General features: G+C 35.6%; 1 protein-coding gene across 1 annotated transcript in view; it reads left to right on the top strand.

Annotated features, from left to right (window-relative positions):
- The window catches only part of SYT10 (synaptotagmin 10), a 64,788-nt gene extending 52,841 nt beyond the window's left edge, over positions 1-11,947 (top strand). Inside the window, exons 4-7 of the mRNA XM_047067145.1 lie at positions 2,600-2,720; positions 6,066-6,237; positions 8,749-8,878; positions 11,876-11,947. Of these exons, the coding sequence (XP_046923101.1) occupies positions 2,600-2,720; positions 6,066-6,237; positions 8,749-8,878; positions 11,876-11,947 (495 nt within the window). The remainder of the gene's footprint in view (positions 1-2,599; positions 2,721-6,065; positions 6,238-8,748; positions 8,879-11,875) is intronic.
- The last annotated feature ends 3,884 nt before the right edge of the window (positions 11,948-15,831 follow it).

The raw sequence follows: 15,831 nt of genomic DNA, 5'->3' as shown, positions 1-15,831 counted from the left end.
GCACCTACCAGTGCACCCAGCAAATAATATTTATTAACTGCTTGGTGGTGAAAAGAATGAATCCTTTGTAAGAGATTATATTCTTCCTGTTTTTCATCAGGCCTCTCCTATTGGATCTTACTCACTATTTGGGGTCTGTAGCAATTCAACAGCCCAGAGGAGACCCAGTTGGATATATCTTTGTTTTAAAACACATATTTTTTACCAATGTTCTTAAAAAATAATAGCTGCTTTCCTTCAGTAATCTAGTACTTACTGAGCTTCTCATATGTGTAAGGCATTGCTCCATGTGATAGCAATACAACCATGAACAAAACAGCGTCTTTTATCATATGCCAGACACTATGTTGGATGCTCTGGACTCTATTTACATTATCTCATTTAATGATTAACACCACTGTTGAGTGGGTATTTTTTCCCAATTTAAAAATGAAGCTTCAGAGATTCAAAGTTGAATTAAATTTCCTGGATCTTACAGCTAGGAAGTAGAAAACAGGAGTGAAACACAAGGTTAACTGGCTGTAAAGTTTATGCTCTTAGTTACCAAGCTCCACTACTTCTAGAGCCTGGATAAAGAAATCAGAATTATAGAAGTCAGAACCTAAGCTGGAAGAATAAGTCCAGCAAATGTGAATAGTTTGTCATGAAGAATTTTTTGGAACCTGTTTCTATGGGCCTGGGTACATAAGCAACTTATTTCCCACCAAATTAAATCTACCATATATTGTCTCACCAGGAATGATTTGATCAAATCCTGTAAACAGCTCTTTTGGAAGCATCTTAAATGTGCATTGTTCACACTCATTTTCATTTGTCCACCATCTACGCAGCCATGGAGAGGAAATATATCTATATCAGGGTACTGGACACAGTTCAAATTCACATTTGATACAAAGCAGATCAATTTTTGTCCATATTAACTAATAATCTTTTCATTCCTTCCAAAAAATGCACTGAGAGCCAGCTATTTACCATGTACTTCAGAAGGAAGTAGCAATAAGACAGACAAGAACTCTGCTGTCCTAACCTTAAATATGGGAATCAGAGAAACAAAAAATGAATTTAAAAGATAATTTCTGATGATAAGTGCTGTGAAAAAGTGTAAAGGGTCTGTGAATAGTTGAGCATAGGATAAGAAGATGGAAGGAGATGCTATTTGAGCCGAGTCCTGCATGGTGAGAAGGAGTCATCCACAAAAAAGACATAAGAGAGAAAAAGAAAATGCAATTGGCAAAAGCAGGAACAAACTTCATTTGTTTGAATAACAGAAAAGAAAAAAGGCTTTTGAGTCTGCATCAGAGTAAGCTGAGAAGAGAGTCAAGAAATAAAATTAGAAAGATAGGATCCCTATCACCCAAGGCCTTATATGTGTCACCTTGTAATGCATTGTCCAAACCAAAGACATATTTAGTAATTGAAAGGGATGAAAGGGGCTCCTGGGTGGCTCACTCAGGTAAGCGGACTCTTGATCTCAGCTCAGGTCATGATCTCACAGTTTGGGAGTTCAAGCCCCGTGTCAGGCTCTGCTCTGGTGGCACAGAGCCTGCTTGTGATTCTGTCTCTCCTTCTCTCTGCCCCTCCCCCATTTCATGTGCGTATGCGTGCTCTCTCTGAAATTAAAAAAGGGAAAAAATAATTAAAGGGGATGTTCTTTTTTTTATTTTTTAATGTTTTTATTTATTTTTGAGACAGAGAGAGACAGAGCATGAGCAGAGGATGGGCAGAGAGAGGGAGACACAGAATCTGAAGCAGGCTCCAGGCTCTGAGCTGTCAGCACAGAGCCCAACGCTGGGCTCGAACTCACAGACTGTGAGATCACAACCTGAGCTGAAGTCGGACGCATAACCGACTGAGCCACCCAGGCTCCCCGAAAGGGATATTCTTAATAATTACACCAGGAAAGTAGGTACAAACCCAGAATTTCCCAGATATACCAAGATTTATAGTTACCCCACTTATATACCAGGAGTTTGAAGTTTCCAGTATAGTTGTGAACCCTTAGATGGTTTTAATCAGGAGAGCAAAATAATTTGATTTGCATTTCATAAGTGATCACTTTGGCTCCTTCTGAGATTGATCAATTTTAGAGAATGATAAAGTAATCCTGATATTTGCCTGATACTCCTAGAGCTAAAAAGAAAGTCACTAATTTGGATAGACTTTGTAGACTTTGTAGACAAGACATGGATTGGATGTGTAAGGAAGGGAAAGAAGGAAGAAAAGTGACTGCTGGGCTTTTGGCTCCAGCCTCTGGTTGAATTATGACATCATGTGCTGATTTGGGGAAGACTGACAGAGGAATTGGTTTCAGAAAGTGAATGGCAATGAATGGAATCAGCAGTCTGGTTTTGACTATAATAAGTTTGAGATTCCTGTTAAAAACACAAGTGGAGATGTCAAAGGAGCGACTGGACTATACTCCCTTTTTTTACTCTGTTTAGAACAGCTTCTGGCAATGTCATATGTATCCTTAATAAAAACAATTTAGAATGACATTTAGATATTCTATTAAAGTGATTTTTTACTCAACATCTTCAATTATATTTGGTTTTCACTATCTGGTGCTTGAAATTACTAACATTACCTATTGCCTTTCTAGGAAAGTATAGATCTGGGTGAAATCATGTTCTCCCTTTGTTATTTGCCAACTGCTGGACGTATGACATTGACAGTCATCAAGTGCAGAAATCTGAAGGCTATGGATATCACTGGGTCATCAGGTATGTACACAATTGGCCTGATGGGTCAAGGGTACATTCTCAAATTCCAAATAAAATATTTCATATATACAGAACTATATGGCTGTTGAATTGTTGAGTTCATTTGTCTATAGTTCATTTGGACAAAGTACTCCAAATCACCTGTTTTATTTACATTATCATTTCACAATTTTTAAAAGATGTTATCAAATAGATTGACTATGAACTTGGATTTTTATTTTTTCTTTCTCTGCTGATCTAGTTCTTTCTCAAAAATTCATAATTTACCAATCACTGCCCCACTTCTAACCAGTCAGTTGGCTTATAAAAGATTCTTGGACTTCAAGCTTGCATTAGCCTACAAGTATGAAAACACATTTAGACTTAATTTATCTCCCTTACCTGATCTATAGAGAAATAACTTGTTTCCAACACCATCATGTGCATTTATTCTTACCACCTTTCTAAATAAGAATTGGGGCAACAGTAGGGACTGAAAGAAATAATAAAGTAAAGAAATGCTTCTTGAAGTTTCTTAAGGATGTTCTTGGAGGAAATTTCTCTTATGCTAATTTTGATAAAGAGGTAAAGCCACACCATTCTCTTTTATCCCTTTGTTTATTTATATATTTTTTTAAGTTTTTTTATTTTTGAGAGAGAGAGAGAGACAGAGCACGAGTGGGGGAGGAGCAGAGAGAGACGGAGACACAGAATCTGAAACAGGCTCCAGGCTCTGAGCTGTCAGCACAGAGCCCAACGCAGGGCTCGAACTCACAAACCGTGAGATCATGACCTGAGCCGAAGCCAGACGCTCAACCGACTGACCCACCCAAGCACCCCTATCCCTTTGTTTAAATCACAACAGTCTGGAGGGTTATATGTTAACTAAATATGTGAACTCTGGCACAGGTCTATGAAGGGAAAAATGGTAAGGACAGAAGAGGGAGGTCAGTAAGCATGTGTTGAATTAAACAAATAAAAAATGGTAGTGGAGATACAGGAAAGGATGACCTAAGGAAACGAATCTATAACTTTATGGTTCTACAGAACAAAAAAAATAAACTAAATTTGCAAAAAGCTTAAGGGATAGAGCTCCAGGATATACTAAGTGAATAATAATAATAATAATAATAATAAAAATAAAAAGTGAGGTGCAAAAATAAATACAAAAATCATGCTCCTTTCTGTGTAAGAATGGGGAACATTACAATATATATTTATGTTGTTAATATTTGCAAAAGAAATAACAAAGTGATACACAAAAACTAAACGGAGGAGAGAGAGGTATGGGAACAGATGGGAGGGAGACTTCCAATTGTAAATTTTTCTCTATCATCTTCACTTTTAAACTATTTTGTGAATTATGTTTTCATCTTTTTTAATTTGCAACACATAATTGATATATAAAGGTAGAAATAAAGTAAGTAAATTTTACATTTATTTTGGTGAAAAAGTCTTGGGACAGTAAATGTTGAAGAACTCTGCAAATTATTGTTTATTCTACTCTTTCCACCATGTATCAAAAGAGATCAAATTTTGAGGCAAGCAGACAGCATCAAAGTTATAATTAGCTACAAGAGTACTTTTTGTTTATATGAAGCTTTTCATCAGAGGAGTGCATGCTCGGAGAACACCACCTCATTAATTCTCACAGGAGGCTTGTGAATCAACTAAGGAGCCAGTAAATTATCCTTGTCACTAGTAGAGAAATGTGGTCAGAGACATGATGGGGGTGGTGGAGGATAAATCATGCCTTGTTCCCATTGTTAATGAGAGGCCTAGGCCTGGGGGCTCATAGACCAAAGAGTATCAGAGAAGTGAGTTTCTTCCTTAGAACATACTTCCTATTAAAAAACTGAAAAATAAATGGGAAGCAGTCACTGAACATTACCATTTTATACTTTGTTTTCCTTTGCATACTCTATTTCTAGTCAGAAAATATATTTTGCCCCTTGATGGAAATGCTTATGAAATATACAGATACATTTTTCTAGCGCTTAAAAGGTGTTCATTTGCTCAAATAACTTTATACTGCCATGATTTTGGCTTATTCTAAGGAAATGAGATGTATTACTCCATAGGTGGAAAGGAGAAAAAACAAGAATGAATGTAGAGCAGTCACGGATTTTCACCAGATAGCGTTCTCACCCCAATGCCAACACCCCCTCCCAAAACCACACCTGCTTCTCATAAAAAGGTACAAAAGTAAGGCTTTTACAGAAACTTTCATATGATTCTGCATAATTTTCTATAATACTGGACCAGTTTTTCTACTTAAGGTGGCAGAAGTAAGTCTGGAGATGAGTCAGTGGGGGCAGAACTTGTTAACATTTATTTGACCCGTTTGGCCTATAAAAATGTACTCCAACTAAATTTTTCTCTTCCAAGTCGGCATCATATAGGCAATGTCATATCAATAGGTTTCCTTAAGAACATCTTTAAACCAAGTATCGCCTTTTTTTATTGTATACTATTGTATAATACCAAATACAATGTAAATAAATATAAATACAATCTATTTAATATATTTGTAGTGACCTCTTCTTCAATCGGAGCTCCTTAATCAAGCACCAACATGCTGACTGTAAAATTAAACTTCTAATTTTAGTACCTTTCCAACAATTGAGGAAATTCTAACTAATGTAGTTTTTGCTTTCTAATTTCTACGTACTGTATCATATATATACATATATATATATATATACACACATATATGATACAATATTGCTCTTCACAAATTTTACTCTTATCCTAAATCATTTGAAGGAAATTAACTTTAATGCAATTATTCTTACTTGTTAGGATTATATTCCCTAGAAATCACTTTTAACAAAATATGTCCTCAAATAGCTGTGACTAAAAGACACATTATAGTTCTAGACTGGCTCTTGATAAACTAGTAGGTTTTCTCTGTTGTATTAAAAATGAAATTAATTCTTTTCTGATTCTTTCAGGATAAATTCTTACATTTAAAGTAAGAAGTCATGGGGCGCCTGGGTGGCTCAGTCGGTTGAGCGTCCGACTTCAGCTCAGGTCTTGATCTCGCGGTCTGTGAGTTCGAGCCCCGCATCGGGCTCTATGCTGACAGCTCAGAGCCTGGAGCCTGCTCTGGATTCTGTGTCTCCCTCTCTCTCTGCCCCTCCCCTGCTTATGCTCTGTCTCTGTCTCAGAAATAAATAAAACATAAAAAAAAAATTTTTAAGTAAGAAGTCTTAGTCTATTGCCCAAAATAAGTCATTCGAATTTAAAACATAATACTACAAGGCTTAATATACTACTTTCCTTATTTAGTTATAGTTACCTACAGTTTGATTTATGTCTTGTACTATTACTTTCATTTTAATGAAATTACCTCACTACTCCTAGATCCTTATGTCAAAGTGTCTCTGATGTGTGAAGGTCGGAGATTAAAAAAGAGGAAAACAACGACGAAGAAAAACACTCTAAACCCTGTGTACAATGAGGCTATTATTTTCGATATCCCTCCAGAGAATGTGGACCAGGTCAGCCTCTCCATTGCAGTCATGGATTATGATAGGTATGTGTATTTCTCTCACTGAAGAACAGCCCTGTGTGGTCATATGTAGAGCAAATACAGTTTTTCTGGTTATTTACTGCTACAACAACAGTTTTAATTTAAACTGGAAGAGGGAAAATTTATTCATTCAAAATTTATTTTTCCCATGTTATAATATTTCTTTTTTCTTTTCCAAAAGAAGTCATTCTTAAGTTGAAAGACAGGACACCTGGGGCTGGTGTAAGGGTGGTGCAGAAGTAGTATGGAACCCATTACACAAAGCACTATTGTGATGTCCTTTTACAGTAACAACAGAAATTACAACCAGTCAAGTTTGTTTTCCCAACGGGGCTGGAATATGAATATAGTAATTCTTAACCAGGCTCTATCATCAACTGGCTGTGTGAAAGGGCAAATTATGTAATCTCTTTGGGATTCACTTTTCCCATTTGAAAGACATTAGCATATTATAGGACCATTAACAGTGAGTATTAAGAGTGGAAGGTGAATAACGGCCATAGGAAGACAGCCTTGATACCTTCACGTCAATCTTAAAACATGCTTTGTGGATAATTCTTCCAGCTCACACACTTTGAGTCACTTCTTTCACAAAATCAATGGCAAACTCCCAAGTGCACATCTGAAGTTTCTTCCTGCTTTAGCTCCTACTTTATTCTCCCATTCTTGCCTGGTCTGAAATGTTACCTAGCTCTATGTACCCCATCCCACCCATGCTTCACAGCTTCACACACACACACACACACACACACACACACACACACACACCCCTTTTAGAAAAGAATACTGTATGTTTAACCTACAAAATTATCAGCACACAGACAGTGTCTTACTACATTTATTTTGTTCTAATATATTCAAAAAGAGTGCTCCATTTTATGGTATGATGAAAATAGTAGTAACCAGAACCCTGTAACCTAGAGAAATTGATATGCTATCCTCTGGCTCAGAGGAAATGAAGCACTAAAAAAATAAAATGTTTTATACCATCTATTTGCAATTAGTTTATATCACAGCTTATGGGAAAAAATTTTACTATTTATAGAGAGAGAAATCTTGAATTGGTTAAAATTTCAAACTCTAAAAATGTTGCAATGTTTTCATCAGAAGCCCTTGTTCTGTTTTACCAAAAAATTACTCCTATTGATTTAGCACAGCAGTGACTGCAGGTAGATACAAGTGAGTGTTTGTCATGCAGACAGTTTTAGGGAAATGGATGCTAAGAATATATAAAACAGAAAGATTTGAAAAATTATTCCTAAAAATACGCTTGTTTGCGAAATTTTATATGGAAGAATCACAATACTAAGCATTCATATCTACATCAATGACAGGAAGAAAGTAATGAAAAGATCTTAAAATTATCTCAAAAGTCTCCTTAGAGATGTCTGTCAAAATAACCCTATAGAAATGCCCTTAAATTACATTCCATTCTAGGAGCACCTGGGTGGCTCAGTCGGTTAAGCATCTGACTCTTGATTTTGGCTCAGGTCATGATCTCACAGTTAGTGGGTTTGAGCCCTGCATCGGGGTCTGTGCTGACAGTGCAGAACCTGGTTGGGATCCTCTCTGTCCCATCCTCTCTGCCCACCCCCTCAAATAAGTGAGCGCGTAAATAAATAAATAAATAAATAATAAATAAATAACATTTCATTCTTACGCAACTTAGCACATGCACACTTGAGTCAACTATCTTGATTCATACCCTGCCTCTGCCTCTTACTAAGTGAGTAGGGGTGGGTCCCTTAACTTCTCTGGGTGTTTACTTTCTTTATCTGTAAAATGAGATGATGATAATGATACTCATGGTCATGGTGTGAGAATTAAGTGAGTTAGTACATTTAAATTACTTACAACAGTGTCTGGCACATAATAAGCTCTCAGACTTATTAACTATCATTGTTATTTTGATTTGTTGCTGTGAAAACAGGACAGGAATAGGAAATAGGAATGTTGTGCAGTGTGCTCTGGTGCCATGCAATAATAAATCAAATGCTGTAGTAGCCCTGCCCTGTTTAATTGTAGTATAAGCAGTAACATATGCTGACATATCACTTAGAGTCAATTAAATATGGTCATTTATACAAGAAAGTGGGTACTGACCTTTTGATAAGAAATCTAAGCATCATTGTAAAACATTAAGCCTTGTGAAGAAAAAATGAGAGCTGATTTATGTCACTTAAAGTTGATAGTATTGCTTCCAAATTCAACAGTACAGGTAAGGAGCAGTGTTTCTCATTCTAGTTTATTGTGACATGTGCTCAAGTTACAGAGAACTAAAATGGTTTATGTGTGCTCCTTTTACAAATTCATATTTGAATGCTGATCTTGTGTAGTAAATTTTGTTTACTTAAGATTTTTAATTTGACCGAAAGTAGTTTGATCTGCAGAATCATTTAGAGCCCATCACAAAATCCAATGTTTAAATCATATGCTTGAAATTCTGCTAAGATGTATGAAACTCCATTTATCTTTGAATGTTGGAATGAAAGTGTAATATCCTCCGAATCGTAGGGTAGGACACAATGAGGTCATAGGAGTGTGTAGAACAGGACTGGACGCTGAGGGTCTTGGGCGAGACCACTGGAATGAAATGCTGGCCTATCACCGAAAACCAATAACACATTGGCACCCCTTGCTGGAGGTATGCTGTGATTCCCTGACATCTACTCACTCTCTCTCTCTCTCTCTCTCTATCTCTCTTAATCTCTTTTGCTTAAATATTATTTATCTGCCAACATTTGTCTGAAATTTTATATATTCATCTATTTTTTTAAACAGAGATTGCTCTTACTTCTGTCCTACATATTCTATCATCCAGTATTCAGAGTTCTGTGTGCCTTGTTGTATTTTAGAAACCAAAAAACTTTCTGTGTTTGATATTCCTTTGGACAGTAAGCTCATGAAATTGCAAGACTGTCATTATCTTTACGTAGCCTGGAAACTTCTATCAATGAGTGATAGAGCAATGAAGTAAATTTATTACTAACTGGAAACCGAATTTTGCTGCTTCTTTTTTGTGAAAACAGCCACCTCACCTAAACATCCCAAGAATCCTTAAATAGAAGTACTATCTTCTAATACGACTCATCTGTGTAAAGGGACAGGTATATCTCCCAATACTTTGGTCAGGAAGTGAAAGTGCTCACAAATATTTAGAATGTTGAGACATCAGCATGCCTGAGTTCGAAGCCTGGCTCTGCTTTGTGACTGTCTATTAGAGAACTTTGGACATGTTACTGTAACCTCTCTACATTTCTGCTGTTACTCTGTAATAGTAGTAAAGTCAAAGAGTAAAACTAAATAAAATGCCAAATAGTAAGTGCTTAGCAGTCTGGCATAATGTTAGCTCTGATTACAACTAACATTAATAGTTATATTAACCATAAGTATCAATACCAGTTTCTATCAGGATTTTTAGGCTTTAAGTTACTTGTCAGTACTTGATACACTGAATGTTGCTAGATGAAATGACTTTCTTTCTCAAAGATGATTTCTGGAGCCTCTTGAAGAGTCACAAAGTAAGTCTTTTATGTGACCTGAGAGATAATGCAGGTTGACAAAACGTTGTGTGGTAGATGATGGAATTTATGCAATTCGATAAAAATAGTTATGATAGCCACATAGTAAATGAAAAATACTCTGCCCTATGTTCACCAGTAAGATTCTGCTTCTTATCTGGCACTAAGCCCTGGGTTGAATGAGAAAGGCAGCACAGTGCAATTAACTAAATGTCAGAGGGTCCAGGTTCCTTTCATCTTAGTCACAAAACTGTGACCTTGGCTGTTACTCAGGATATTATAGGGAAAATCTGATGAACCCTATATGAACAGTGCATGTTCAGGCAACAGAGGTGAACTGTTATCACAGATATGTGCTTATATATATTAATGCTTTTAATCTTTACCTCATTTCATTTCATATAAATCATAAAAGATACACATATACAAACACAAATGCACATTCATGCAGCACTTTCCCTCAAAGTACAGACATGTGCATTCTCTAATTCAGCAAGTCTTGGGAAAGTTGTGTTTCATGTCAACAGTGTGTACTGTCTAAAGTATACTATACTTTTTATTATTCGATCACTATCCATTTTCCTGCTTCTCATCTTGTTTTTACTTAAAATTTGAAAAGCGAATATTAATTCTAAGAATCTAGACATGAAAGTAGAGTTTGCTGGGCAGAGAACCACACTGGAAAGTGATGTGGGTTCTAATCCTTGCTTCTCTGGCTGTCTAATCCTGAACAAATCACTTATTCTATCTACAGCCGCATTCCTGCATATTTAATGAAAATAGAAATGCATGCCCCTCCAGACTTCACAAGAATTATGCAAGGAGAAAAGAGATAATATGAGCAAAAACTTTTCACTAATAACAGGATAGGGTTTGTGTGACCCAAGGCATATTATAATTACTTGTAAGTGTTTAATAAGCAGCTCTATATTTATCTGGTGAAGGGGAGCTATGGAATAGGCATCTGTTTGTGTCTCAGGACATGTGAACACTTTTCAGTCATTGTAGGACATACAGGAAGAACAAGCTACAATCTGGGCATCAGAAGAAGATCCCTGATATTTTTATAGCAGCTGAGTATCAGAGGACAAATGGGACTAAAGACTATGTAAATATACTTTCTCCAGCAAGTAGCTCCTTTTTTCCAACTCCTGCACCTACATTCATTGGTCAAACAGAACATATGGACTAGAGACCTAAGAACTGGCTGGATTTTGCATTTTGGGAAAGTGGTGAGTGTATAACTATGTCTTTTGTTGCCAGAGGAGGGATTAAAATAATAAAGGAACAATTACTCGAAAACAGGGTAAGTTGGTGGGACAGAGACTAAAGTATCATTTAGAAAATCTGGCTACTTCTACCTAAATAATCAAAAGTTTATCCTGTTGTAATTGAACTTTTTAAATACATGTAATATTTAAGAACCATGAGAAATTATTCTTCAACCCCCATGGCTCCCATTTGCCAAAGTCAGTCCTGTTGTTTCGTTAATGACCCTGATAAAAATCACCTCCTGCCTTAGAACAAGTGCAATGCGGTCTCTTGTGCCTTGAGCCTTCTTGCGCTTACCTAGCAACTGTCCTCCACTATCACAAACCATTAATTATTTTGCAGTGAGAACATTCATAGAATGTGAAATGAATCTCTAGTCATGAATAATTGTGTGTACAGTGTTGGTCTGCATGCCATTTTGTACCATGCTGTGTCTACATCTCCGTGAGATGTCTGTGCCCCATCGTGCTGCCTGAGAAGGTGAGTTCTGGAGGGTGGGGGTATTTATGTATATCTTCTCCTCAGAGACTGCATATCATGGGTGAATATTCACTATTAAAAGGTAACAACAGGGGCACCCTGGTGGCTCAGTTGGTTGAGCATCTGATTCTTGGTTTCAGCTCAGGTCATGATCTCACAGTTCGTGGGTTTGAGCCTTGCATCAGGTTCTGTGCTGACAGTGCAGAGCCTGTTTGGGATTCTGTGTCTCCCTCTCTCTCTGGCCCCTCCCTGCTCATGCTCTCTCTCACTCAAAAAATAAATATACATTTTTTTAAGAGACAGCAACAACTACCCACTTTGTTATTTTTTTGCATTAGATCATGCATTATGAAATAATTGTCTTTCAGTTACCTGGCCGGGCAACCAGTTTTGATAGTCAAGGATCCTGTCCATCTCCCAAACCACCTTCCACACCATAATGCCTCCAGAATAAAGACCATTTTAATAAGGACCCAGGACCATGTGCTCATCAGATCAGAAAAAGAGTGGAAGGTTTGATTTCCTCATTTAAAATATATCCTGATAATGAACAAACTTGATGTACAATTTTTCATTTGCTTTTTTTTTTTTTGTCCCTTCTTTAACTTTGGACATCTTGATATATTTTACTTGAATACAAATAGTCCTTACTTTCATAAGGCATTTTATTCTTCATTTCATACACCTATTAGCACAAAGGTGTTTTAATAAGTTGCAATTCTTTGCATAAGAAATACATTCTTTTAAAAGAATCCATACTTATCTAAAATTAAATATAGTTTATGCTGCTATTGTATAAAGTAGCACATGTCACTTATGTATGGTTTTGATTTTGTTACAATGTTCATCTCTAGTCGCACAGATGGTTCCATATAGACTTTAATGGAAATTTTGAACTTAAACAGCATTAAATCCTTAAACAATCAAATTAATGTTACTTATCTGATCATATATTCTTTCATTCTCAGAAAATTAGGTCCTTAGTGAGGTTTGGCTCTGCTAAACTCAAAACTTTGTCTCTCAAGCTCATTCTTTGAAGCATACACGTAAAGCTGTAATTTAAAGAACAATTTTGAATTAAACTTAAGGAGTAATATTTAGTAGCTGAAAAATGGAGGTTGAGCCATTTGGGCTACCATTTTATACTGTCTTAATGTTACAGTGGTTCAAACATCTGTTGAACTGTTTAACTGATATTTTCAAAATTCTAATAATCTTTATCTCAAATGTAGCGTTAGTATTCCTAAGTCAATAGAATGAGAAGTCGTTTATTTTTTAAGTGTTTGTAAAGTTCTCAAGTACTGTGACCTGTATATTTTATGACATAAAGGTATTACATAGATCCTGTATTTCTGATAGAACATACTACACCAAAGGTACAATAAAATGTCTGTGCTTATTGTCAATTAGATTGTACATAGTAATGGTGACTTTTAAACCCAATCAGAAACTAATCACTAGAACTGGGTATTTTCCTAAAGAATGGATGACTTATTTTTCAGAAAATTCTATCACATACCATAAATAACATAACTTCCACATTTAATAGAAATAAAAATAATTCTAAAGGCCCAGACCCATAGTCCTTTCATGAAAGGTATTTGCCTTCATAAGGATCAAGGATCAGGCCAGGAGTTGTAAAAACTATGCAAATGTTTTTACATGACAGAACTTTCTTTTAAATCAGGTCAACTTTTTATTGTCTCATTTCTGGACCCTATCTGAAGGTATCCATATTGAATGACCTCAACCATATTTTTGAGATATATGCAATGGATAGTGCATATTTCAAAGCTATCTCAAGATAGGAGGTTAAAAGAACAAAAAAGGCAAGAAAAATCTGTATTTAGAATGTAAAAACACATTATCAGAATGAGAAAATTTTATCAGTAGTTATAAAATTTTGATTTTAGTAGAATCCCTTATTTCTACATGTTAAAAAAAATTTAAGCTGTGAAATTTTGATCATGGCATCTCTCATCTGATGGCATTACTGTTAATTAAGATGTAAATATTTTACACATTAACATTTTAAAGGCAAACACAATTCCCTAAAACTTTTCAAAAATGCCTGTATCTTCCTAACAAAAGAAATTATTTCTAGCTAATATTAGCTGATAAAAAATAACAGAAGGAACTTGTTTGAAGTTTGAAGTTTCTTGTTTGAAAATAATTGTCTACCTTATGAAGTTTAGAAGAACCATTTGCTCTACACAGAATGACTGAAGATGATCATTCAATTTTGGAAATCTTTGTTTCACTAGGAAATAAAAATTGTCAAATGGGAAGACAAGTGATACTCAATAAAATAACATTTTTGCTGACAGATTTTTTATTAGTAGATATAGCTGCAGCCTATAACTAATTAGCGACTGTATTTCCTTATATCTCCTATAATAATTATTTTCATCTGAAAACATATTTTAAAGGACTTTTTATGCATTCTTAGGAGCTCCTGCTTTTCTTTGCCTCCTATGGAGAAAAAGCCAATGCTTGTGATGAAAACAACACAAACAACCAGCCAAACAGGAGACTTTACTATGGGGATTATAGATAAAATCTGTTTTTAGGGTAGTTTTTAAAAACTGTTTCCTAGGGATTAGAATAAACCCATCATGCCAAGTATTTGTTAATCCTGTGAGACAGATGAAAAGAAACCTTACCACAGCTCATCTTTCACGCAACGCATGAGGGACATTTACCCTCCTATTCATAAAGCGTGATCATTTAAAATAATACTTCTTGTTGCAAAAACATAATCCTACCACTTTCAACACAACACACCCTCATTCTACACAGCCACACACCGATTCAAACTGATCCTCCTTCTGCTTGTAATTGAAGATGGAATGTTTTGAATTTCAGTATTTAAAATTAACATTTTAATGACAACACTGACCCATTATGAAGTTGCAATTTGGGTATATAATGAACACCTAATTTCAGGGACTTATTCAGGGACTTGTCCAACATAAGTCTAGGAAAAGGGAGCAAGTGTTGATTCATTTTGTAACACTGATTTTCTTTTTGGTTTTCAATTTAATTTAATTTATTTTATTTACTTGTGTATTTTACCTGATTCTCTAAATAATCAGGGGAATGAGGAAATTGAATATGAAAGAACATTAATGTTTGTGGAGTCTACAGTCTTCTCACCAAAATCTGAACAGACAATGCTTTTTACACTAGTTTCTTAATATTTTTCTTGACAATTTTAATCTTCTTTGTAAGGCTAGCCCTGTTTCTGATACTTTGTTTTACATGTAAAAACTCATGATATGAATGCATTCACAGTTCAGTAAAAACTATCATTACGACTATGTCAGGGAACTAGAGATGGAACGCAGAGCCAAGCATCCACTTTCTCATGCAGTTTTGGCGAATGTGCGTGTGTTCTAGTTACTGCAGGGAGATCACAATTGATCAAAACTGACTCAGGTTTTAGATAAAAGCAAATATATATGAACCTATTTGGTTATGATACTTGTCATTTCCACCTTGTTTATTCTCCTATAATTTTTATTTTAAGATTTTGCAGACTCAATAAAGAACAATCTCGTAAGACTTTACCTTAATGATGAATTCCTTTAAAAATGAAAAAAGCTAAACTTTCACTCCCTTCTCAACTTCTGCTGTCCATAAAACAAAATATAACTTATTTCAGAATGGGTTATCCAAAGAGCTGAAGGCTATTGCAAACAAAGGGATACAAAATCTTAACTTTGAACACATAGTCATTTCTTTACCTCTTTAAGGAGTACTTGATGTCATCTAAGTGCAGTACATATAGTTTCATGGAATGGCATTTCATTTTTGCCACCTTAATTGTGATTATTACCAGGTAACTTGACTACCTGATAATTAAGACAAAAAACAAAATAGACTTGATAAGGATTTCAGAAAGTCATTCAGCCTCCACTAAATCTAAAGACAATGTGGAGATCTGTTTGAGTCACAACTTGTTCTTGCAGCAGCTCTGGTTATTCTGATGTACTTCAGTTGATCTAAACTTTCATAGATTTTAGGCTAAGAATTTATTGCTGCCAATAAGAGATGATGCAGAAGTATGCAAAGTAAAGTAATTTAAAGTTAAAATCTACATGGGGCACCTGGGTGGCTCAGTCAGTTAAGCATCTGACTTCAGCTCAGGTCATGATCTCGTGGTTTGTGGGTTCAAGCCCTGTGTCGGGCTCTGTGCTGACAGCTCAGAGCCTGGTGCCTGCTTTGGATTCTTTGTCTCCCTCTCTTTCTGCCCTTCTCCCACTCCTCTGTCTCTCAAAAATAAATAAATGCTAAAAAAAAGTTTTAAGTTAAAATCTATGTA

The sequence above is a fragment of the Lynx rufus genome, unplaced genomic scaffold (genome assembly GCF_022079265.1).
Source record: "Lynx rufus isolate CCGP_SWC_20201006 ecotype Redwood Valley unplaced genomic scaffold, mLynRuf1.p SCAF_7, whole genome shotgun sequence".
Taxonomy (NCBI): Eukaryota; Metazoa; Chordata; class Mammalia; order Carnivora; family Felidae; genus Lynx; species Lynx rufus.
The sequence above is the reverse complement of the archived record's forward strand: the minus strand, read 5'-3'. Positions and strand labels throughout refer to the sequence as shown.